The sequence below is a fragment of the Heloderma suspectum genome, chromosome Z, assembly GCF_057233095.1.
Source record: "Heloderma suspectum isolate Gila_16-S chromosome Z, 16-S_ref, whole genome shotgun sequence".
Lineage (NCBI taxonomy): Eukaryota > Metazoa > Chordata > Lepidosauria > Squamata > Helodermatidae > Heloderma > Heloderma suspectum.
Window position 1 is genome coordinate 8860491 of NC_139476.1, and position 25902 is coordinate 8886392.

Here is a 25902-nt window from a genome sequence, read left to right on the forward strand (position 1 = left end):
TTTACTTCAGGCTTACGCTTCAGTCAACAAAAGCTTATGCTAGGATAAATTATTTAGCCTTTTACAGTGGTGCCAGACTCTTCATTGTGTTTTGCTCATTTAACGTGTGACGTTTGCTCGTTAAGGTCAGGTAGTTCCTGGCAAGCTTAGGATTGACAAGGAAATAGCTTTGTTTTAGAAGAGCATAAAAAGTTGGAGTCTTTAAGATCACCCAGGAGGAACAGTGGATATATAGGATGGTGTCTCACAGAGCCAAGGACTCGATCCCATTGCTTACAGTTGCGTATCCGCCCATAATAACAGTAGAGCAACCTTCCACAGCGTGGTGCTCTCCAGATGTGTTGGGTGACAACTCCCTTTGGCCATGCTGGCTGGGGATAATGGGAGTGGTAGTCCAGTACATCTGGAGGGCACCAAGCTTGGGAACCGTGCCATATTTATAATGCTAGACCTTTAAGATCAGAAAGAGAGGCCCTCCTCATCTGCCCATCCGTGAGAGCAGTCAGATGGGTTGACCACCCAGGAGAGGGCCTTCTCTGCAGTGGCCCCACACCTTTGGAGCAAGCTGCCGTCGGAGGTCCGTCATGCTCCGTCAATGCAGATTTTTAAGAAGGCCTTGAAAACATATTATTTTACCGTGGCCTTCTCTTGATATCACTGCTATTGTAGCTGTTACTGCTGTAACATTGTTGCTGGTTTTATTGTTGGCTTTTATTGTTTTTATGTTTTTATCACTTTTAATATTTTAGCTGTTTTATGTATTTTATTGCTGTAAGCTGCCTTGGGAGGGCTTCTTCCCTGAAAGGCGGCCAAGAAATGTTTTAAATAAAAACATAAATTAACAAGAGGCTTTTCCCCCTTGCCACGGTTCTTAATTTACATTAAAAAGTAGCCTATAACTGCTCATCTAATATAGAAAGACATTGGTTTCATTTGAAGAAATGTAGCTTGTGTTCAGGTTGCATTTTAAACAGGCTACTCTTTGTAATGTATGCTTTTAAATACTATCCTTTAAAAAAAGATCACTTTAAAAAATCCACCCTGGTACTACATCAGACAGGGAACTCTGAAATGCAACTCAGTGTTATCGTCCCCCATCTTGCAGGCAAGCAAAGCTTACCTCTGGTCACCTAGTGAGTTCAACAAGATCCGAATTTGCAAACTTCATGGTTCACCACTGGGTCTGCGAATTGCTGTGCTGCACTAGTCCTCAACAGCGGCTTGAGAAATGTTGAATGCAACTTTTCTTCTCCCAACAAGGCAAAGTGATTTACATAAGTTGGGGTTACTTTTCACTTGGGCCATCAGTTATTCACATGGGAATATAAGGGCAGTGTAAACTCTTGTGGATTTGTGTAGGGCTGCTAAAAGAACATATGAGGAGCCCCACAGGATCAGACCCAAGGCCCATCTAGTCCAGCATCAGGCTTCAGATTGAGTCTGGTTGGATGCCTCCAGGAGAAAGCCCTCAAGCTGATCATGAAGGCAGCAGCCCTCTCCTCTTGTTCTGCTGTTCTTCAAATATACTGCCCATTTTTTCCTGGCTTCTTCAAATATACTGCCCATTTTTTCCTGGCTTCTTCAAATATACTGCCCATTTTTTCCTGGCTTCTTCAAATATACCGCGTCTGAACATGGAGGTATAGCCATCATGATAGACAGACCTCCACCTTGTCCATTCATTTTTCTCAACCCCCTTTTAAAAGCCACCTACGCCATTGGCCAACATCTTGTAGCAATGAGTTCCGTAAGTATTTTCTGAAACTTTACTTTCTTCCCTCTGTCTCAAATCTGCTCCTCGTTGGTTTCATTGGGCGAGCTGAGCCCCACTTTTAGCAGAAGGAGAGTAAATTTCTCTCTCCCTACTGTATGTCAGTTTATAAACCTCAATCATATTTTTCCTTTTCCTTAGCTATTTGTTGCCCACCCACCCTGCACAATTTAAAAGCCCCAGATGCTTTCGTCTTTCCGTTAGCCCCTAGATCCTGCAACCTGGTAACCTCCAGGTGTCTTGTACTCAAACTCCCATAATTCCCAGCTAGCATGGCCAGTGGCCATCTGGAGGGTGCAAGGTTCGGGAGGGCTGCCCCAGATGATGTGGGTTGCCCTGTTCCACAAGGACTTGTGGGCGGGGGGGGGGGAGTTATTGACAGAAAGGCCCTGTTAACAACCTCACTGTTTCAGTGTCTCCTAATCAGGGCATGATGGTGACTGTTCCTGTTGCAATCGCTCCTGAACACCCCACCCCACCTCAGCTCTCATTGCTTATCTCCCTTTGAGGAAGCTGAAACTACCATCTGGCTCGGAGGAAACAGAACCAATACTGTAGATTGGGGAAAATTCCTGAACAACTCGGGGCAGTCGTCAGTCTGCGTTACTTGTTGGTCGCTTTGTTTTTTCTAGAGCTGTGTGCAAACGGCCTCTCAAAATTCTCCAGCCTACTTGAGGGCAGAGAAATTGGGGGGGGGGGGGATTTCACTGAATTTCTCCTGGAGGGGAGAAATTCCCCAATGGTTTCTCACAGATAGGGCTCAGTACTGACAGGGGTTGCAGCACAGCTTCTTTCTTTTCTCCTGAGGGTTTTTAGTCTCGTGCACAGCTCCTGCAAGCGGCAACAACATCAACTGCGTTGGGGCTTCCACTTTTCTGAGGCAGAATTTTGAATTTCTTTTGGTTTTTGAGCTGACCTAATCTCTGCAAGGTGGCCGCGGGTGCTGTGTGTGTTTTCTGTCTCTGTTCCCCATCTTCCCATTGAGCTGCAGCCTCCCAGGTAGGGATGTATGAATCCCACTCACCTGTCTGTTCCGGGGCAGTGGCGGTGGGGGGGAGGCGCTCCGTCCCTCCCCCCAGAATCGTTACTGGCATGGAACTCCACATGGAACCCTGGAAGTATAGGGAAATGTTTTATCTGTTTTCTGGTGTTGTAATTATGGGTTTCCTTTTATTTTATTGTGCATTTGTAATTTGAAAGTTATGATTTAATGGTGTTGTTTTTATATGGGTTGTTAGCCTCCTTTGGGCTCCTTGCAAGGAAGCACAGGATAGAAATATAAATAAATAAATCTTCTCAGTCCAGGAACTGACCAGTTGATTGGCAAGCTGGGAACCTAGCCACTCTACAGTCTCACAATTCAGGCTTACCGAGAAAAGAAAAGAAAACAGTTGAGCTCACATTTCTGAAAGCAAAGAGTGCAATTTGCGTGGCTGCCAAGCCGTATTTGCGCGGCTGCCTTTTGCCGTGATAGGCTACGTAAATACTTACGTAGCCTATTACGGTGAAGAGCAGGGGCGCAAATGGCGTAGAGGCCACCATTTGCGCCCCTGCTCTTTGCCGTGATAGGCTCAGTAAGTATTTACATAGCCTATCACTGCAAAAGGCAGCCACACAAATGGCGGCTGCTACGATGGCCGCCATTTGCGGCCGCCAGCAGCCCAGCAGCGACTGGGAAACCAGCCGGAGCTGCCACCGCATCCGTCACCAGGTGAGCTCCGTCCCGGGGGGATTCCGCAGGGTGGCGGGGGGGAGGCCATTCCGCCACGGATTCCAGTGGGCACTCCCAGGCCACTTGCGCTTCCTGAACTGAAAAAGCCCCATGCGAGGAATTGTCTTATGATGTCTTTCTTTCTTTCTTCCTCATGATGGCTTTCACTGAAGTGTGGGAAGCTGAGGAGGCTTCAGGTTGCCACAGAGATGATCGTATGACGAAAGACAGGACACTCATGCACACTCCTCAGCCACCTCATAAGTAAAGGGAGGACAAGAACCCCAAACCCAACCCATGAGAATTCCTCCAAAATTCCTTCTCCTCTGAATTCCTTTTCGGAAGCAATTTGTTTTCTATCCACCTGAATGAGAATGGTCGAAAAAAATGCAGGAGACATTTTCGGCACAGCGCTAGTTTTTTCTGACTACAGGACATTAGTCAGTCTGACAGGATTGCTTGTTTCTGTCTGCTTGTAGGACCTCGTAAAACAGGGGGACGAATTTTAGGCTTGTGAGACTATGCGCGATATGCAAATTGTAACCTTTTAAAAGCAGCAGTAAACCTGGGCAGCGTGAGACTAGTTTTTGTGGTTTGTAACTACACCAGAAAGCCAATTCCTGTGTGCCAGGTTCTTTGCGCCAGGCTCTCCCAACCAGGTGCCCTACAGATGTGTCGGGGTACACATTCTGCCCGGGAATGATGGAGCTTGTAGTCCAACACATCTGGAGGGCACTTGGTTGATTCCAGCTGAACATCAGGAAAAACTTCCTGACTGTTGGAGCAATACAACAATGGATCCAATTACCTACAGACCAGTCAGTCTGACATCAATCCCTGGAAAAATTCTGGAGCAGATCATAAAGCAATCAATCTGGAAGCACCTTGACAACAATGCCGTGATTACTCGAAGCCAACATGGATTTGTCAAAAACAAGTCCTGCCAGACAAATCTGATCTCATTTTTTGATCAAGTAACCTCCCTTGTAGACCGTGGGAATGCTGTAGACATCATATACCTCGACTTCAGCAAAGCTTTCGACAAAGTGCCCCATGATCTCCTGATGAGCAAACTAGCTCAAAGTGGGCTAGATGAAACAACGATCCGGTGGATCCACAGTTGGCTACAGAATCGGACTCAGAGAGTGCTTATCAATGGGACCTTCTCCAACTGGGGAGAGGTAACGAGTGGGGTACCGCAGGGCTCAGTCGTGGGCCCAGTGCTCTTCAACATTTTTATTAATGACTTGGAGGAGGAAGCGCAGGGAATGCTGATCAAATTTGCAGATGACACAAAATTGGGAGGGATAGCTAATACTTTGGAAGACAGAAACAAAATTCAAAGTGATCTGGATAGACTGGAGTACTGGGCAGAAAACAACAGAATGGCATTTAATAGGGACAAATGCCAAGTTCTGCACCTTGGAAAAAGAAACCAAATGCACAGTTACAAGATGGGGGATACGTGGCTGAACCACACTACAAGCGAGAAAGATCTTGGAATTGTTGTCGATCACAAGCTGAATATGAGCCAACAATGTGATGTGGCTGCAAAAAAGGCAAATGCTATTTTGGGCTGCATTCATAGAAGCATCGCTTTCAAGTCCCGGGAAGTACTAGTTCCCCTCTACTCAGCACTGGTTAGGCCTCATCTGGAGTACTGTGTCCAGTTCTGGGCACCACACTTGAAGAAGGATGCAGACAAACTGGAGAGAGTTCAGAGGAGGGCAACAAAGATGATCAGGGGACTGGAAACAAAGCCCTATGAAGAGAGACTGAAAGAACTGGGCATGTTTAGCCTTGAGAAGAGAAGACTGAGGGGAGATATGATAGCACTCTTCAAGTACTTGAAAGGTTGTCACAGAGAAGAAGGCCAGGATCTCTTCTTGATCCTCCCAGAGTGCAGGACACGGAATAATGGGCTCAAGTTACAGGAAGCCAGATTCCGGCTGAACATCAGGAAAAACTTCCTGAGTGTCAGAGCAATACGACAATGGAACCAATTACCTGGGGAGGCGGTGGGCTCTTCCACACTGGAGGCATCAAGACGAGGCTGGACGGCCATCTGTCAGGGATGCTCTGACTTGGATTCCTGCATCGAGCAGGGTGTTGGACTCGATGGCCTTGTAGGCCCCTTCCAACCCCACTATTCTGTGATTCTATGGTTGGTGAAAACTGCTTTACCTAGACTCTGACTGGTGTGGAGGCAACAGCATGGTTAACTTTAAATAAACAGGAATATAAGTCATTGTCTTAAGCCTGGTTTTGGTATGTACTTGCAGCATAGCTCTGCATTGAAAGGCACAGGCCATATTCTCTGGTCTTGTGCCAAAGCTTGGTGGGTCATAGGAAGCTGCCTTATACCAGGTCAGACCATTGATTCATCTAGACCCGTATGGTCTGCTCTGACTAACAATAGTTTCCAGGCTCACTGGCAGCGAAGGGTCTTTCCCTTCAGCTATTGCCCAGATCCAGATGAGCCAGTGTGGTGTAGTGGCAAGAGTGTTGGACTAGGAGCCGGGAGATCTGGGTTCTAGTCCCCACTCGCCATGGAAGCTCACTGGGTGACTTTGGGCTAGTCACAGACTCTCAGCCCAACCCACCTCACAGGGCTGTTGTTGTGAGGATAAAATGGAGAGGAGGAGGATAATGTAAGCCGCCTTGGGTTCCTTGCAAGAGGAAAAAAGGCGGGGTATAAATGCAATAAATAAAAAATAAATAATAATAATAATAATCCTTTTAAAACTTGGAAATCCCAGGGATTGAACCTGGGACCTTGTACCTGCATAGTGTGTGTTCTCCCCTGAACTATCGCCATGCTCGGATTAGCATATGAAAAGGAAGGTTACAGAAGGGTATCTAATAGAAGGTGGCTGACGTCTGCATCTGTTCTCAGGGGTAGCACTGTGTCTGAGAATCGCTTGAATACTATAACTGGTCCAATCTGGTAATCCACAAAAGCTTCTGCCCTCATAAATTGATAGGTCTTTAAGGTGCTACAGGACAATTTGTTGTTTTTGCTGTGGCAGACTAGCATGGATACCCCTCTAGAAATCGATTCAATCTTGCATTTTGTCTTCCTGCTATTGGGGTGCATTCATCCCTTCATCCTATAAAACTGGTGTTTTTTTTCTCCACTACGATCTATGCCTATGTGTTTCAATATAATATAGATGCAACATGCATTCTTTAAACATGGATGGACATAGAAATCATAGAATAGCAGGGTTGGAAGGGGCCTACAAGGCCATCAAGTCCAACCCCGTGTTCAATGCATTCCTGGCTGCTACTGGGGCGAACATTCCTGCCTCTCCCAGCCCTACATCTGATTTCATATGTGAGTGATGCACTCCTTTGAGGGCTTGCTCTCCCTCTCTCCTTGCTGGTTCCCTTGAATACTAGTGATGTGGGCTTTCTCAAAGTTTGATGGGGAAGGTTTTGATGCCTGTTAGGAAATGTTTCAATGCTCTAGAGTGAGGTTGGGCAACTCGTCGGCTAAAACGTACGGCAGGCCACAACTCCTGTTGGCCCTATATTGGCAGCATAGCCATTGGTGAGGTATCATGGGAGTTTTAAGCCAAAACATCTGGAGAGCCACAAGTTGCCCACCTCTGAATTAAAGGGTACCTGTAACCAAGAAACTCCTAGAAATGTCTGCTTAATTGTCCCGCCACCACCCATCCAACTACTCACCAGGGTACATAAAGACATAAAAGCCACTCTGAACCACTGAACCCCATCATTGTGCCTGGGAGTAGAGGCACGTCTTGACCTGGTGCTGAAAAGGTGATGCCAGGGAAGTCTCACTGTGTATGAAACCCTATTACTGCCTTGGAGTGTGAGCAGGCATTCACTCCGTTCACTTCCTCTGCCTGCTTGGACATCCACCTTACTGGTCTGTCTTAGCTCTAGGAGTCAACCCAGGGCCCAATTAGGCTTTTACTATTGTTCCTCATTATTTTGTACCCTGGCACCAAGCCCATGGAAAATTCTGAATGGGAAAATTTTCCAGAAAAAAGTCCCTTGCAAATTAAGCTAATTTGCATTGGGTCATTTGCGAGCAAAGGGCTGGATGCGCCCGATCTCGTCTGATCTCGGAAGCCAAGTAGGGTCAGCCCTGGTTCGTACTTGGATGGGAGACCGCCTGGGAATCATGCTTCCTGCATTGAGCAGGGGGTTGAACTCAATGGTCTTGGAGGCCCCTTCCAACCCTATGATTCTGTGACATCGAGCGAAGGGGTGGATGCCCCTGATCTCATCTGATCTCAGAAGCCAAGTAGGGTCAGCCGTGGTTAGTACTTCGATGGGGAACCGCCTGGGAATCAGGCTTCCTGCACTGAGCAGGGGGTTGGACTCGATGGTCCTGTACACCCCTTCCAACCCTATGATTCTACGACATCAAGCAAAGGGCTGGATGCACCTGATCTCGTCTGATCTCGGAAGCCAAGTAGGGTCAGCCCTGGTTAGTCCTTGGATGGGAGATCGCCTGGGAATCAGGCTTCCTGCATGGAGCAGGGAGTTGGACTCAAGGGTCTTGTAGGCCCCTTTCAACCCTGTGATTCTATGACATCAAACAAAGAGCTGGATGTGCCCAATCTCGGAAGCTAAGCAGGGTCAGCCCTGGTTAGTCCTTGGATGGGAGACTGCCTGGCAATCAGGCGTCCTGCACTGAGCAGGGGGTTGGACTCGATGGTCTTGTAGGCCCCTTCCAACCCTATGGTTCTATGACGTCAAGCAAAGGGCTGGATGTGCCCAATCTCATAAGCTAAGCAGGGTCAGCCCTGGTTAGTACTTGGATGGGAGACTGCTTGGGAATCTATGACTCCCAGCATTCCCCAGCCAGCCAACTGGGAGTTGTAGGACTTTATTCTGTCTAAACATGCATAGGATTACATCCTTAATGTGATATCTATCATCCATCTCTGTAAAATTATTTATAGGCTTCCTTTAAGGGTGGGACCCTCTCAAGGTGGTAATTTAAATGTTATATTATGTAGACGTGTTCTTGGAATACTTGTAAAAATGGGAAGACAATAACATGTACTTCCCTTACGTAGTTTAGTTTTAAGGAAAAAAAGAGGTACTGAAAACTGTTGACATGTTAATAAGTTTAAGCAATCCAAAGAACTGCATGACCTGGTGACTACCAAACAGTCTTGAGTAAGCACTAAATCTCTAAGGGTGCAGAAAATAGTCCTATGACTCCCAGCGTTCTCCAGACGGGTCAGCTGGGGAATGCTGGGAGTTGTAGGACTCTTCTGTCTAAACATGCATAGGATTGTGCCCTAATTGGAAAAAGTCCCATTGGCAAGCCTCTAAATATTTTTGACCAAACTCTTATGGCTACGGGGTCCCTAACAACAGCTTAGTCTCCATTTGATCTCCCCATCCTTATCTTTGAGTGTCAGGAGTCTAACATTTGGCTCTATCAGCCATTGGCTGTATGGAGGATTTTCTCTCCAGTACTGCCACCACCTATGTGGAAACTGCTCCTTCACTGGGCAATCCCACCTACAGGTTGTTTTTTTTTAGCAAATGCTGATATTTCAGGACCTAAGGAATTCTCTATAATTCAGAGTTCCACAAGCTGATCCTTTTCTCTGGTGTCACCAATTCTCTTTAAAACTCCTACTAGCTGGTATAAGAGGCATAGACGTGAAGTCAGGACCAAACTAGGAACAAGGTGAACTATTAAACAAGTTAATTTATTAAAGGGATATTTTGTACCTAAGAGAATACTATTTACTTTGGGGTTTCAAAGGCGTGCAAAAGAATGCTTGCTGATGCTTCTTAAGAACTCAAGAGACACTGTTGCTGATACAAGCCTCTTTGTGACTTCCTTTAACCGCAGCCAAACATATGCACAACCTGGTCCATCTCTTGGGTTACAGCCTTCCACTGATTCCCAAACCTGCTTGTGTTATATTTCTGGCTGCTTGGACCATATATCTTGGTTTTCATGCCCGCTTGTGTAACCTTTTTCTGGCAAGGGCTGCTTGCTAGCATAACACAGCCATCCGCTCTCTACTCCTGATCTTCACCAGCTACGTATGGTTATCCTGCAGAAAAGGAATAGCTTAATATTCAGGCCTTCACTATATGATGATGATTTCTATACCGCCCCATAGCCGAAGCTGTCTGGGCAGTTTACAAAAGTTAAAACATTAAAATACAATATACAGAGTTTAAAAACCATTTACATAAAAACATATGGACAATATATACAAACAACATATAACTAAAAACAACTTTGAACTAAAAACCATTTTAAAAAATCCATCAATAAAACACATTTTCTTCTCAACTTTCTCCTGCTCAGTCTATAACACCACACACCATGCCACCGTCTGCCTCACAGACTCCCTGAATATTTCAGGTCAAATACTTGTGATATATTGGGATGACGAAATAAAATCCGAGTGTGGTCTTTATCCACAGCGTTATGACAACTGTTGACAACCCAATCCGGAAATGAGGTCCCTGGATTCAAGTAATTATAGGTATCCCATAATTTCTTCCTTTTTCCTTCTCCTTGGATCTATCCATCTACCTTCTGCTACCTCCAGTATCAGAGGCAGTATGCTTATTTATACCAGTTGTTGGGGAACATGGGCAGGAGGGTGCTGTTGCACTCATGCCCTGCTTGTGGGTTCCTGGTCAACAGCTGGTTGGCCGCTGTGTGAACAGAATGCTAGACTAGATGGACCTTTGGTCTGATCCAGCAGGGCTCTTCTGATGTTCATTTCCACTCCCCACAGACCACCATTTCACCTGCACCCATGTTTTCCTGGCATACAAGACTCCAGTCCTCACATCTGCCATTTCCCTTGTGCCAGCTCCCCTCCATACTCGGCAAATGCTGATCTCCCCAATCTCTTCTATCAACTAGTGTGTGGGGGGTGCCATTTACTGGGTGGCATGTGGGGGTGTGGGATTTATTTATTTAATGGCTTGTTACTCAAGCCATTTTTCTCCATTTGTGCATCTGAGAATAATCTTTATAAAAATAAATCTTATTTTGTTTGTAATTTAATGTGAGCTTATATCCCCACGGTAAGTGTGTTTGAGCAAAGTTCCCCAGACTTAGAAGTATCTATTCCCCTTTTGAATAAGAGCTCGGTGCATAAATCTACCGTGCATATCGTGCCCCAGGGGAAGGTCTCTTTTTGGCCTCCATTCTACGTGCATGTGAAGTGTGCCCAACAAGGTGCCCATGTGAGCAAAGAGATGTAGCAACAGTATGTAACAGATTTCATCCCTGTTCATTTTTTGCACGGCAAAGTTGCAGGTGAGGGAATACAGTGTTGAGGCAGATGTGAAAATAGTAAATTCCATCCACACTATGGGTTACTAGGAAAATAATCTAAAATAAAACCATCAGAATCGTAATGCCCATATCTATGGTACAGACACATTTGGAATCATATGTACCGTTCTAGCCTTCCCACTTAAAAACAAAAACCAAACAGTGTATTTTGCAACTGCAAAAGGTGCAGAAAAGGACAACCAGCATGTTCTGGGGGCTTGGAGCACCTTCCTTAAAAGGAATGGCTAAATGGTTTTGGGGGGGGTGACTTGTGTGGGAATGTAAGAGAGGCTTATAAAATTGTACAGTGGGGAAATTTGATTGGAGATAGATCCTCACAGTAGACTAAAGTAAAATCTTTCACACAATATGCTGAATTAATTTACAGCAGCCATGGGGAACAGCCACCCAGTGACTGCAAGCTTTTCCTATCCAGCCCCCCATCTTCTTCCTCAGACCCTGCTGCCTCTCCCAGCAGGGGAAAGATAAGAGCTGATCAGAGATGAGAGCTTTTTCCCAGCTGAGTGCTGAAAAAGGCTCCTTTTTTCAGCGCTTAGCAGGGACAAGCTCTTATCTCTGATCAGCTCTTGCCTTTTTCCTGCCAAGACAAGCAGGCAGGTTCTAGAGGGGAAGCTGAAATGATTCAGTACTGCTTGCTTCTGAGGCTTGTGCTGCTTACTTCTGAGTAGACATGCAGTGGTTTGTCCTGCTTACTTCTGAGTAGGGTTACAATGGGTAAGAATTGCATCTTGCCAAGGGCCCATTCTGCTTTGGGCCATGTCCACAGATGAAATGTGCCCCCCTCCCTTTCAAGGTCTTTCCTAGATTGGAATTCAGCCCTTGAAAAAAGTTCCCTGACTCTGATTTATGGAAATTTCTTCCACAAGATGTGCTGATGGGTATAGGCTTAGAGATAGCTTTAAGTGGGACTTCAAGAGACTCAGGGATGAGGTAGAGAAGTCTATTAGTGGCTATTAGCTTTGATGGATAAATAGTACCTCCATGTTCAGAGGCACTCTAACTCCGAGTACCAGTTGCTGAGAACAAAATTAGGAGGGCTATTGCCTTCCTGCCCTGCTGTCACAGTGTGAAACAGGATGCTGGGCGATAAAGACCCTTGGTTCAATCCAGAAGAGTTTTTCCTGTGTTGCCTTGCAATGCCAAACACGAGTTAAATCAAATACCTTATTTCTCTTCTCCAATAACAAGCGTATCTAACAAAAATTATATATAGCACTGTGAAGGCTTGAGGCCTACAGAGCCATGGGAAAAAGGTCAGGCCTAGAGGCCTGGGGGGGGGGGGTTGTTGGGAAGGGGTATCCTTGAGAAGAGTAGTTTCATTTCCCTGGTTAGGTTTCATTTTCCTGAATTAGGTTTCATTTCTCCAGGGTTGAAATAGTACTTTCAGTTTTGCGGAAGAGGGGATAAAAAGAGTGAGGGAGACCAGAGCCTGAGAAGAAAGCAGGAAGAAGCAGCCTAGAGAAGTCTAAGTGCAGCTAGGGTAGAGGAACTTGAGTTTTTGCAACCTTTATTTTCTCTTAATGCTTTTCACTCAGCTCTATTCTGTAAATACCTTTGGCTGTAATTTGCTTACTTTAATTTACCAGTATACTGTTGTGGTTAAACCCAGTGTCTGGTGTGTCAGTCACCCCACGCCTACAGCCTAAACCCCACGTTACTGGGAAGGGGAAGTTGGAAAGAAGGAAAGTGGGACTCTTAAGGAGGCAAGAGATCCTTAAGGAGTTGCTCAGGGGGTCCAGGTCATAAGGGGAACCCTGACAAGCACCTTCCAAGCATTTAAACTGCTCTCATTTTTTCCTCCCCCCACCCCCTCTGCAGGGACCATCTGTGTCCTGCTCTCCTTTCCCTTTATCTTCAACCCTTGCTTGGGTTGCTCAGAGAACACACCGGAGTGGGCTGCCCTCATCTACTTCATCCCGTTTATTGTCATCTTCCAGTTTGGCTGGGCAGCGACGCAGATTTCCCACCTCTCACTCATCCCAGAGTTGGTCACCAGTGATCATGAGAAGGTGGAACTCACAGCTTTCAGGTAAGGTCTACAGATGGGTGAATGGCCGGACCCACACCAAGCTACATCACATACTGTTTAGGTTATTTTTCCATGCCTTGGTGGCAGCCAATGAGCCAACTTGGAAAGCTTCTTACTGCCCATGAAGGTACCAAATCCAATGTTGCCTTGTATGTTTTCCACCAACAAGTAAATGTGGTATAAAATTCCAGTGGGCAAGGCAGAAAGCAAAAGGAATGGGGCTGAGATACCCCAAATTCCAGCCTATTTTAGCTTAAAGCTCTTACTGCCACTAAGCATTAGGAGAGCCATATCAATGCATGTTCTTTTTTGTTGCCTTTATTTTGTTAACCTTTGTTTCAAAATAAAATTTCATGATTTAAAGACGGTGACAGAGTTGCTGCCGATGGCTGAAGGACGTGGGGTGAGTCAGGGGAGGGGAGGTTGCTTAATGTTCTTTTATTTGTACTTTTTGGGGGTGTTGCTGATGCCTACACTCTGATTAGCACTGCTCCTGGGTAGAGCCAGTTGCCAACTCCTGATACGCCACCTTTGGACACTATACCTTGACTGGTTTTCCACCTTTTCAATACCTTCATACATGCTGCTGCTATTAAATGAGAGATTTCTTCTTTATGGCATATAGGATTGATTACACCATCACAAATGGGTAAAATTGCTAATGAAGCGTTTGCTGCGATTAACAAAAAAAGGTTAATTTTACATTTCACAGAGCCCACGTGGGGGATACATTTTTGTTAAGGGCACTGTAGATACTGAGGAACTGCCCTTTGGGGCTATATATCGCCCCAGTGTTGATCAATTACAATTCCTAGAAGAGGCATTGTGTACTCTAGACAAGTTCAAAGAAGGGGAAGTAATTCTTGTTTGTGATCTGAATGCAGCAATTGATGAGAATCTGGATAGAAACAGGAAAGGTAACATACATTCACAAAAACAGGAGAGCTGGATAGCATGAACCTTACAGGAATTTAACCTCTCAGACACTTGGTGAGCTAAACATCCACAAGAGGAAGATTATACCTTCTTTTCAGATAAACACTCCACACACTCCAGAATTGATTGCATTTTAATTTCAGATATGTGGCAAAAAAAGCCCATCCAGCAAAAACACAGAGCGGGAAGGAGCTCTGCATTAGTGTTTTTTCTTACTGACCAGGTTTCTTTTCTCCACCCTGGGCATGCCCGCCATTTTCCTAATTACCCACACCGTGCGGATTGTCAGGTCATCCGAACCTGGCGAGGTGCGCAGCAGGGGCAGCTTCTAACCCACCCCACAACATGTGGTTTGTTGTAGGGGTTATAGGGTGGGTTGGAAGCCGCCCCCATCGCATGCCTTGCTGAGTTCGGATGATACGACAAACCGTGAGATCCTAATGATATAGGGCGGGATATAAATGTTTTAAATAAATAAAATAATTAGAAACACGGCAGCTGTGTGAGTGGGACGTGTGGGGTGGAGAAAAGAAGCCACAGTAGCTTCTTTCCACCCACTGATGGAAAGTCCAAACCCAGACAGGATGGTCCCAACCCGGCCATTCTGTCAGCTAGTGCTGACAGAATGGTAACAGTGTGGATCCCCTACTCATGCCTCTTCCTATACAAAGCAGTGTTGAATCTAAAGCATCTGTCAGCTTTCATTGGAGACTATAACTGATGTGTTGTTGTTGTTGTTGTTGTTGTTATTTATTACATTTCTATACCACCCCATAGCCGACACGCTCTGGGTGGCTTACAGAAGTTAAAACATTAAAATACAATATACAGAGTTTAAAAACCATTTATAGAAATATATACAAACAACATATACCTAAAACCAACTTTGATCTAAAAATTATTTTTAAAAAATCCAACAGTAAAACACAGCTTAAAACAACACTGTTTAAAAGCAGTATACAAAAGTCAGCAAAAGGAACAAGAGTTCTTACAAACGAAGGCCTGTCGGAATAATGGAGTCTTTAATCCCTGCTTAAAAACTTTCAAAGAGCTGTCTAGTTTCAACAAGGTTATTTTTATTTTAATAATAAAATAATTTTAAAACAATTTGTAACATGTTGTAGGGTGGCATATAAACAAATGTCTTGTTATAGGGTTGCATATAAACAAATAGACAGACAAACAAATACCTAGACAGACAGAGGCAAATAAAAAATATTCATTTCAGAGGGGAAAAAATCTCCCAGGGAAACAAACCTCTTTTTCTCTGGAACATACTTGTGCTCCGAAAGCCAATCATTATAAAGGATATAATGCTATCAAAGCAACCATGTTCTCTTTTTTGTGGTGACTGGCTTTCGGAGCACAAGTACGTTCCGGGGAAAGAGCAACTTAGAGAAAATCAGAAATTCTGCATTCAGAGTAATATTGCCATTTTCTCCAGATGAATTAATCAGCTCACAGTTTATAATATACTCGGCTGTTTGGCCTTATTCAATTGACGACTACACCATTGAGAATGTATAATATTTAGGAAGTGGGTTTTCTCTTATACTAGTGTGTTATATATACAATTAAGAAGAGAGGTCTATATAGTTCCTGAGAAGGACTATTCCTAGTCAAAAGGGTAATAAACTGGTGTTCCATTGACTGAGATGTTTGATATGATGTATATATATTGGAACTATTGATATATTGACATGGATATGATATTGATATCAACTATTGATATGATAAGGGGGCCGCAGTGGCTTAGTGGTTAAGACGCTGAACTGCAGACTGGAAGGTCGGCAGGTCAGCAGTTCGAGACCCGAGTGCCGCGTGACGGAGTGAGCTCCCGTCTCCAGTCCCAGCTCCCGCCAACCTAGCAGTTCGAAAGCAAGAAATTGCAAGTAGATAAATAGATACCGCCTTGGCGGGAAAGGTAACAGCGTTCTGTGCACCTCGGTGTTCAGTCATGCCGGCCACATGGCCACGGAAGCGTCTTCGGACAGCGCTGGCTCTTTGGCTTAGAAACGGGGATGAGCGCCGCACCCTAGAGTCGGACACGACTGGTTGGGGACACCTTTACCTTTTTATTGATATGATATGACATCTGTGCATTGGAACTATTGACTTCCTCTGTAATTTAGTGTGTACAGTTGATTGTGCTTTATTTGTTTACGTGCACATCTTTAACTTTTGTAAACAGCACAGAGAGTTCGGCTATGGGGCAGTATAGAAATGTAATAATAATAATAAACTATTATAAAATCACTTCTTTTTTACAGCATATATTGATTAATTGTAGTTATATAAGGTTCCTTGCTCCTTGTGTGTTTTTTGCTAAATTCTAATTTAGCAAAACTGATCCTGCCATTTTTTGCCTTTTTTTTAGGGAAGTAAATCTGCCATCTTCCATCAGAGGGCAGCATTTTCTTGCAGACATGCCCAGCCTTGCAAAGTTACCTGTACTTTGTAGCTTTTCTCCACAAAACGTTGGAGAAGGTTTTCCTTTGGGTTTAATGCCAAAGCTGGGGCCTGTGTCTCTGCAGTTAAGAAGGAATCTTAACTTTTTCCTTGTGGGTTTTTAGAACTCAGCAGGTCTGGCTTCCAAGTGTCTCAAAGTGACATCCTTTAAAAACAAAAACAAAAAACAACCTGTCTCAAAGTGTTGTATTTTTCTGGTTCTTCTAGCAAAGCTAGAAGCCCAACCACGTCTCACTGCTTTCCTGTCCTGTCTCTCTTCTCTGGCTCTTAGGTATGCCTTCACCGTCATGGCCAACATCACAGTGTATGGGGTGGCATGGCTGCTGTTACACTTCCAAGCAGGCGGTGTGGGACCACAGGAACACAGTCAACACCTTGGATACGGAGATATCCCTGTCTTTCGGGTGGGTAAGGGATAAGGGGTTAGAGTTTCTAGTATCTGTGTGCGTATGTTTCATATTCATGTTGGTTTCTTACCAGTTTGCAGATGTAATCTTTGGAACTCACTGTTGCATGATGTGGCAGTGGCCACTTCCTAAGGCAGATCTGTGCATGTGATGGAGGAATAATCTGACAAATGTATGGACATGATGATGATTTATTCGATTTCTTAGATGCCTTTCTCAAAAAAGACTCACACTCTCATCTCACAACAGAGTCAAAACATACAGATTTAAAACAGCCGACAACAATTACCCACTAAAATGCCACCACCCCATAAAACTATGTAGCAGAGGGGGAGAGAGAGAGAGAGGAACATATGTGTGAATGCGTCTGGGGCTCATTGGTATTGGATATTAGAACTTCAGTGCTATATCCAGAATGTCACCCTGATCAGGAGGATATAAAAACAGATACAAGATTTATGTGTTCAGTGGTGCTGTTTCCTCTCACGTCTATAAAATATTTCCCTTTTTTGTAATGATGGGAGGCCCGAGTGACTTACCTTTTTGCAGGGCAGGTATTCTGTACACATTTGCGGGCAGGCATTATTCTTTCACCGCTGTCAGATGGGGAAGGCGCTCTGCGCTGGTTCAGAAGTATTAGGGGGATCACCCTGCCTCTGTTGCTGGAGTTCTTTCTTTCTAAGTGGTGACCCCAGTTGTGCATGGCCACCATTTGAGACATGACGCACGAGGGGGATGTGAATCGTAGCCCACCTTCATTTTCTCCCTGCCTTTCCCCTGCCTTTCTTCCCCTTGTATCTTGGTACATTCTTTGGCCTGACAACCCATAATTTTCTCTTCCTTTTTCTCCCTTTCCTATCCCAGAACCTGGCTCTGATTGTTGTGTGGGTGGGTGCCATCTTTTCGCTTCTCTTCCATCTCGGTACCAAGGAGGAAAACCGCGTTCTTTTTAGGTTGCCTGATCCTGAGGAACACACGCCGCTGTTGTCCCCGGACCAAAAGAGTGCTATTCGTCCTCTCCTTCTTTGGAAACACTGGCTCTTGGAACCTGCCTTCTACCAGGTGAGGGTTGGTGGCCAGGAGTAGAATCATAGAATAGTAGGGTTGGAAGGGGCCTACAAGACCATCGAGTCCAACCCCCCGCTCCAAGTCAGAGCATCCCTGACAGGTGGCTGACCAGCCTCATCCTGAATGCCTCCAGCGTGGGAGAGCCCCCCACCTCCCTAGGTCATGGGTTCCATTGTCGTATTGCTCTAACAGTCGGGAAGCTTCTCCTGATGTTCAGCCGGAATCCGGCTTCCTGTCACTTGAGCCCATTATTCCATGTCCTGCACTCTGGGATGATCGGGAAGAGATCCCGGCCTTCCTCTCTGGGACAACCTTTCAAGTCCTTGAAGAGCACGATCTTGTCTCCCCTCAGTCTTCTCTTCTCAAGGCTAAACATGCCCAGTTCTTTCAGTCTCTCCTCAGAGGGCTTTGTTTCCAGTCCCCCGATCATCTTGGTTGCCCTCCTCTGAACCCTCTCCAGTTTGTCTGCATCCTTCTTAAAGTGCAGTGCCCAGGGTACTCTGTATGTGTATAGCCAAGATCATCCCTTCCTTTCTCCAAGCCCAGAGCAAAGCTCTGGAGCACCTTTCCCAAACCTGGTACCCTAGAGAACCTAACGGTCACCCATGCACCCTTGGATCTCAGTGTTTGGGGGCAATATGTCAATTTAACAGCTCTGCAGTGTCATGAAGGGCATTGCTTCCTTTTTATCAGGCTTCCTTACACTAGTGCTCCTGTTGTAGCAGGGAAGGGCAGGAAAGGCCCTTAATGGAATCTACAAGCCTCACTTCCTGATTCCCCACCCCCCAGTTTACCCAAATCCTGCCCCCCTAGTTTTCTAACACAGCAGCGAAGGGACGATCACAAAAGGTAGTGGGAGGGGGAACCTGTTGTTCATTACAGCCTCCCATCCTTCTTTAGACTATTATGGACAGCGATCCAGTGGTTAAAGGGGGATGGACAAATTCCTGGAGGAGAAGGCTATCAATGGCTACTAGTCCTGATGGCTATATGCTACCTCACCAGTATCAGATGTGGTGAGCGTATGTACACCAGTTGCTGGGGAAGATGGGCAGGAGAGTGCTATTGCGCTCATGAGGAGTTCCTGTGGGCAGCTGGTTGGCCCCTGTGTGAACAGAATGCTGGACTAGATGGACCTTGGTCTGATGCAGCACGGCTCTACTTAACATTCTTAGGTTCTTAAGGGCTGTTGTGTTCTCGTTTTTGATTGATTGATTGATTGATTGATTGATTAAACAGTGAAGAAAAAATCTAGACCACGGATGGAGAATGGTGGGAGATTCTGGACAGATAAAAGGAAGGATTTATTCACACACCGCATAATTACACTGTGGAATTTGCTACCACAAGATGTAGTGATGGCCCCCAATTTCAATGGCTTTAAAAGGGGATTGTGCAAATTCATACAGGATCAAGCTTTCAGTGGCTACAAGTCATGGCCTCTCTATTCTAGTTGCTGGGGAACATGGGCGGGAGGGTGCTCTTGCACTCGTGTCCTGCTTGTGGGTTTCCCGTGGGCAGCTGGTTGGCCACTGTGTGACCAGAATGCTGGACTAGATTGACCCTGGGTCTGATACAGCAGGGCTCTTATGTTCTCAGATAGATAACTTTTACTCTCTCTCCTTCCAGGTCGCAATGTTGTATATGTTCACCCGGCTCATTGTCAACCTCTCTCAGACCTATATTGCAATGTACCTCACCAACTCACTGTTTCTCCCAAAGGTGAGTCTGACCTCTAGGGCAGCGTAACCCTTGAGGTCTCTATTAACCTGTTCGTCAAGACAACGAGTTCCAGGCAATAGACGGACGGGACTTTTAGTGTGAGAATGCAGATGTCAGAGCTCAATTTCAACTCCCATCAGTTCCCCAAACAGCTCTATGTCCCTTGCACTTTGCCATTTGCAAAAAACAGATGATTTGCAAAAAACAGATGAACAATGCAGTCTTAACACATGCTGAAGAGAATGCAAAATAAGAAAAATATGCCAATTTCTCAGTTTGTATAATACAGGCAGGTTCTTCCTTTTTTTGTTCAGAAACTGCAGCTTGTGCAAAAAGCGGTGGCTAGATTGATAATTTTTTTTTTAAAATGTGTTTGCCTTTCAGGGCAGGAGCCCTGAAACAGGGATGACAAGGTCTGAACATAAAATACTGATTGTGGCCCACTTACTTTGGCTGTCTCTATGTTTCCAAGCCCGAATCATGGTGCTGGTTTGGATGTATAAAACCTTGCACAACTCAGGGCCACAATACCTGACAGAGTACCTCTCCGGGCATGAACGTACCTATATATTATGCTCATCATCTAAGGCCATCCTCCAGGTGCCTCCTCCAAGGGAGGCTCGGAAAGTAGCAACAAGGGAGAGGGCCTTCTCAGTGGTGGGCCCCGGATTATGGAATAATCTCCCCAGCGAGGCCCACCTGGCACCAACATTGTTATATTTTTGGTCCTAGGTTAAGACCTTCCTCTACTCTCAGGCATTTGGCAGCATATGATAAGGCTTTTAATCAGGTCCTGGGATTTCGTATTGTTGATTGTTAACATTGGAGAAAAAGAGAGAGAGAGAGGGAGAGAGAGAGATGATAGATAGGTGTGTGCATGCATGCGTGTGTATGTGCGCTGTCTGTTTATATGTTTGTATGTAAACAGTTTCATGTTATGTACGATACTGTATTTTTAAGGTTTCTAATCTTTGTAAACTGCCCAGAGAGCTTTGGGAATTGCTGTGTCGTCCCAACCCAGCCACCATTAATTAACCCCCACGTAACCCATCATTGACAACATGACAGCCTCTAGTTTGGAAAATGCCAACTGGTACATACGGTGGCTTAAATAACCCATAGTGGGCTCTTTGATTGTATGAACCTGGTTAAAGAAAGAAAGAGGAGCCAGAGAGATGGAAGGAAGGAGGAGTCAGGGAGAGGGAGAGAGAGAAGGAAAGAAAGAGGAGAGAAAGAGAGAGACTAGTCGGAGAGAAGGAAGGTAGGAAAGAAAGAAAGAAAGAAAGAAAGAAAGAAGCCAGAGAGAGAGAGAAACCGAAGTGAGTAATACACACACCACGTGCATATTCATGCATGCACACAAACACAGATAAGGGGGCACTCCCAATATTTTGTGATTGGCCTTCCACCTCCCTACAGCACTTTTGTAGTGCTGTCCAGGGACCTTTTTCGAAAGGCCAGATGTGCCTCCTGGCCCAAAAATGTTGGAGCTCCTTGGGGTAAAGCTTTGTGGCTGAGCAGAGATTTGAACCAGTCCTAGTTCAACACTCTAACGTAGGGATGGATAACTGGGGGGGTCCCATTTTGCATCCCCCAGACCTCCCCTGCGGGCTTCATTCCATGGGATGCCAGGAAGAAAAAAAAAACCCAGTGGTTTGGTGCCAACATTCATTGGCAGACTGCTATGGTTTGCGAAAAAGGTCAGATTTAATTTGTTCTCTCCATAGGGCTGTAACCACCCATTTTTTTTCCCCACCACTGAATTTGGGGGGAGGGCAGCAGGGGAGGTGCATGTGATTGGTGGGCCACATCTTGCCCACCCCTGTTCTGACCACTTCACCACAGGGCTGCAGAACCCAGCTGTTCTTGAACCAGGATTTCAAATAAGTGCAGATGGCAAACAACTCTTGCTGCATAAATAGTCTCATCTCCTCCTCCAAAGAAAATGGCTAAGTAACTTGGTCACCTTTTTTTCGTTTCTGCAGAAATACATCGCCACAATCCCCTTGGTGATGTACATCAGTGGCTTTCTCTCATCCTTTTTGATGAAAACTCTGAACAGACGGATTGGCAGGAATGTAAGTATTGTTAATCTTTTAACCTTTGTAAACCGCCTGGAGAGCTTCATCTATGGGGCGGTATAGACATGTAATACATGACGCTGCTGCTGCTGCTGATGTAAGTAGCTCGGGGTGGGGTGGGGGTTGAAACCCAGGGAGGTGGGGCTGGGCAAAAACATTTTTGATTAGGGCCGAGCTGAATTTTCAGGGCTGAATTTTTGGCAAAAAATCTTGGAATATTCTCACATCCCTCCCCTATACCTCACTTATTTTTATTTCCTTGTTTGCTCCCATCTGCAGGCCCCGTCAGCTGGTCCCATTTTTTTAAAAAGTGGTGGTTTTTGCTGGTGATGTGAACCCTGATTGCTGGCTGACCCACACAAGAAGGGATCACATGGCCAGCAGGACAGCATGTTGTTGTTATCAATGTCATTATCATTAATTTTATTTATATCCCACCTTTCTTCCATCGTGGAACTCAAGGTGGCTCCATGGGGTACCCAGGTGGGCTCCCCTCCAACCACTGACCAGACCAAGACCTGCTTAGCTTCAGCAAAGTGGCCGTCTCATGTGCCTTCAGACCATGCCTGGGACCAATTTAGCTATGTTGGCACAAAGCTAAGTTGGAGCTACATGAGCCAAATTGCTTTCGTTATGTCACAAGCAAATACTGACACTCCATTTCATACCTCCACCACCCAAACTCACCAGAACGTGGAGGGGATTTCTCAGGGGGATGGAACTTCACTAATACATCCCCCCCCCCTTTGTGCATGCCTAATTCTCTCACGCTCTTGCTATTCCAGCCTGGTCCATATTGATGGTAGAGTACTGTCACTTTGGTACCTCTCACAAGGATACCATTTTTTAAAACGTGATCTTAAGCTCTCTGCCTCTGCACTAAGAAGGGTGCATCTCTAAGGCCATGTGTACTTTTGTGCCAGCTTCAGTGTGAGATTGAAGAGATGTGCCTGCATTTCTCACAGTAGAAATGTACATGGCACAGGCCCCAAAATTTCATGACCACACTCTGTAAATCATTACATTTGGAGGGTGTGTGTGTGTGTCTGTAAGTGCGTGGAGGGGAGGGGAGGGGAGGGGAGGGGGGAGAGTTAGAGAGGCCCCCATGCTTATCCTAGAATCACAGAACTTCCAAGTCCAAGAAATGGTTCTCAGAGGTCATCAAGTCCACCCCCTCCCTCAATATAAGATCTGCAATGCAGGTTGCAACTACAGCATTCCTGATGGACGATTGTCCAACCTCTGCTTAAATATTATGCAAAGCAGAGCCCACCACCTCCTGAAATAGCCTGGTTACTGTAGAACAGCTCTTAACATTTCTTTATCTGAGGTGGGAATAGCGGGAACGAATGAAAAGACCTCTTCCTTTGTAGCACCCAAGCTGTGGAACTCCCCGCCACAAAAATTCCATCTGTGTCCTTCGCTACTGATGTTCAGATACCAGCTGAGAACTTTTTGTTTTTCTACTGATGTTTTTATGTAACCTGCTACATATACTGTTTGATCAAGGATGGAGTGCTCGTTCGTAGCTTTGACTCAGTTTTGATGGCTCCTTCCTGCTGCCCTTGTCCGGTTTCCTTAATTTAGCTTTCTTGAGCACCATTACCCTTAAAGGGTTAACCCTAAAAAAAATTTAAAAAAACAAATACATAAATATAAAATAAGTACATACATTTTTAAAAAATTCTGCTGCTGTTAAGCATTGTACAAGAAATGGAAAGCTGGCTTTATTTTTTTAAAAAAATAAGTGTTTGGTAGAAGCAAATTCCATTCTGGAAAGCTCTTAGATAGGGGATCAGGGTCTTATTCTGCTAAATACTTGGCATCCTGACTAATCTAGCCTTTATCTAAGTCACAAAATGTCTGTGTCTTTCTGAACTAGTTTACCTACTTCGTGGGGCTGCTGATCATTCTGGCATTTGCTTCCTGGGTAGCCCTGGCTGGAGAGATTGGCGTGGAAGTTTACGGGGCAGCTGTCTTACTTGGGACTGGCTCAGCCACCATTCTGGTGACATCCCTCTCCATGACAGCTGACCTCATCGGCACCAATACGGTAAGTCATACTGCGTGATGAGGGCGTAGGTGGTCCTGCCATGATAACGTGACATGTAGTGCCGAGATCTAAAGTTCAGCAAGCCTTGCTTTAAAAATGCCAGGTTTCTAGTCCTTATGAGCACTAAGCTAGGCTTGGGAGATAAAATTTTGGAAGACGGATGGTGCTAGGAGAAGAACAGCATTCACCACTGGTTAACAATTGTCAGTTTTAAAATGCCAGTTAACATTAATAGACCATTAATAATAATGGTTAATAGACCAGTTAACATGGTCTAGAGCCTTTCAGGGTTTTTCCCAAATTATCCTGCCCAAGCCTTAAAACAGGCATCACAAGACCTGCTATGAAGGTTTCCCCTCATGACCTGGACCCCCTGAGCAACTCCTCAGGGATCTCTTGCCTCCTTAAGAGTCCCACCTTCCTTCTTTTAAACTTCCCCTTCCCAGGAACAGGTTGGGCTTCCTATAATAAATTTATTTTGTATCCTGAGAACCCTTTTCCCTCCGTTGTGATCTACTTTACCTGCTCACCTCCTTCTGTTTTCTTGGCCCCAGTATTAGAAAGAGGAAGAAAGGGGGCAAGCCTCAAAACGGTACTGAAAAATATTTCGCGGCTTGCCTCTTCGTTTTTGCTCTCAGCCTTAGGGTGAGAGTAGGAGCCCCACCCAACTTGCATCAGGTGGGTTTTTCCCTGGAGCCAAACAGCATTTCGTTTTCTCTTAACAGCACAGCGGAGCCTTCGTCTACGGGGCCATGAGCTTCACGGACAAACTCGCCAATGGGGTGGCAGTGATGGTTATCCAAAATTTGCATCCTTGCCCGTAAGTTCTAGCATTCTCCACGGGTGAATTCCTGGCTACAGCCTTGCATATATGAATATATATTTTCCCTAACAGTCCTGTCTGTCCGTATGTGGCTTGAAAAGGTGGGGAAAACTGCTTTTTTGAAAAGTTTTCCTGTCTGCTCCCTGCTTGCCAGAGCCAGGCAGGTGAGTGGCTGTTTTTACAACCCTGCTTACTGGTGGTACCGTGTGTGTGAGGATGGATGCGGACCTTGTGGAGGGGAAGCTTCCAAAAAGGATTAGACAGCATCATAGGTTACCAACAGCTATTGTTACACACCACTTTTCACTGATTTAAATGTTACTCAGTTGCACGGACCTCTTTTTAGAGAGAATGAGACACCAACACTTGTATTTGTGGATTTCAGTCAGGAATTTCTTCGTGCTAGACCATTGGTAGCTCCTGAAGCAAGGCTGCTTCATCTTTTTGAACCCGGTGATCCTGGATTCCTGCATAAAGACCTCCTTCGGCAGTTGTATACAGCTGCAAAGTTACGTGTAGCTTGTAACTGGAAGTCTCCAAAGCAACCAGCTAAAGAGCAGTGGGTTGATACAATTTGGGAGGCTGTGAGCATGTATTAACTTACTCAGCAAGGGCAGCGAGCAAGGAATCCTAACTCGAAGAATGATGTTCCGACACCATGGTTTCCATTCAGTTCCTGTACGGAGGCGCTTCAAACTTTCGATAAAGTTCCAGCAAAATACAGCTGCCTCTGTTTTTTCTGATTACTCTGCCCAAACGCACAAAATGGCATGCACCCGCACACCTCCTTTCACACGTCGTAGAACTTGCATTTTGACTTCCATTAGACGCTGAGCTCCTCCTTAGAGGTATAACTAGTGAATTCCTTTGTTTCTTTAGGGATTGTGATTTATTATTATGCATGTTCTTCTTCTTTTGTGCCCTTCATTTTGTTAACCTTCTTTCAAAATAACATAAAATGTCATGATAAAAACACACGCCATGTATGTAACTTTTATTAGTGTTATACAAAGAATGTAAAAAGCAGTACAAACAATCCTAATTCCCTGAGCTATTGTTTAGACAGTCATTCTCGAGCACATGTTTAGGGGGGAGCGAAGAGAAACTATGTTACGTGTACTAGCAAGCCCCTTTTGGTTGCAGATGATAGCTCCTCTCCCTTGGTTCTTGACCAAGGCCCTCAGTTTAATACTCTTTTGCTCCTGGTTTACGCCTCCAGATAGTTGCAAAAATGATGACACCCAGTGGTGGTTGTTCACTTGCTTCAGGCTCTGTCATGCAGCGTTCACATGGGGATCACATAGTCTGTGTGCAATGTACATGCTGGTTCCTCGTGTCCTTGAGACTGCAATTTGCCTTTACTAGAAGAGATTATGCATTTTGCTAGAACGTACTGCATCAGCTCGCTTCTGAATTGTTTCAATCTTTTATTTGGTTCGCAACTCGTTTCTCATTATTCACCTTCAATTTGGCTTTCAGCTAATAATGCTAGTTTTATATTCAGT

At 45.2% G+C, this 25902-nt stretch overlaps 1 protein-coding gene across 2 annotated transcripts in view; it reads left to right on the forward strand.

Moving 5' to 3' along the window:
• The window catches only part of MFSD12 (major facilitator superfamily domain containing 12), a 55485-nt gene that overhangs the window by 21693 nt on the left and 7890 nt on the right, over positions 1-25902 (forward strand). Inside the window, exons 2-8 of one of the 2 annotated variants that reach the window (XM_084825978.1) lie at positions 12628-12838; positions 16515-16647; positions 17515-17712; positions 19348-19440; positions 21426-21518; positions 23404-23574; positions 24300-24394. In XM_084825978.1, coding sequence (XP_084682104.1) covers positions 12628-12838; positions 16515-16647; positions 17515-17712; positions 19348-19440; positions 21426-21518; positions 23404-23574; positions 24300-24394 — 994 coding nt within the window. Of the gene's footprint in view, positions 1-1105; positions 7402-12627; positions 12839-16514; positions 16648-17514; positions 17713-19347; positions 19441-21425; positions 21519-23403; positions 23575-24299; positions 24395-25902 lie in introns of those variants that run through there. The other variant, XM_084825979.1, reaches the window with a different exon arrangement.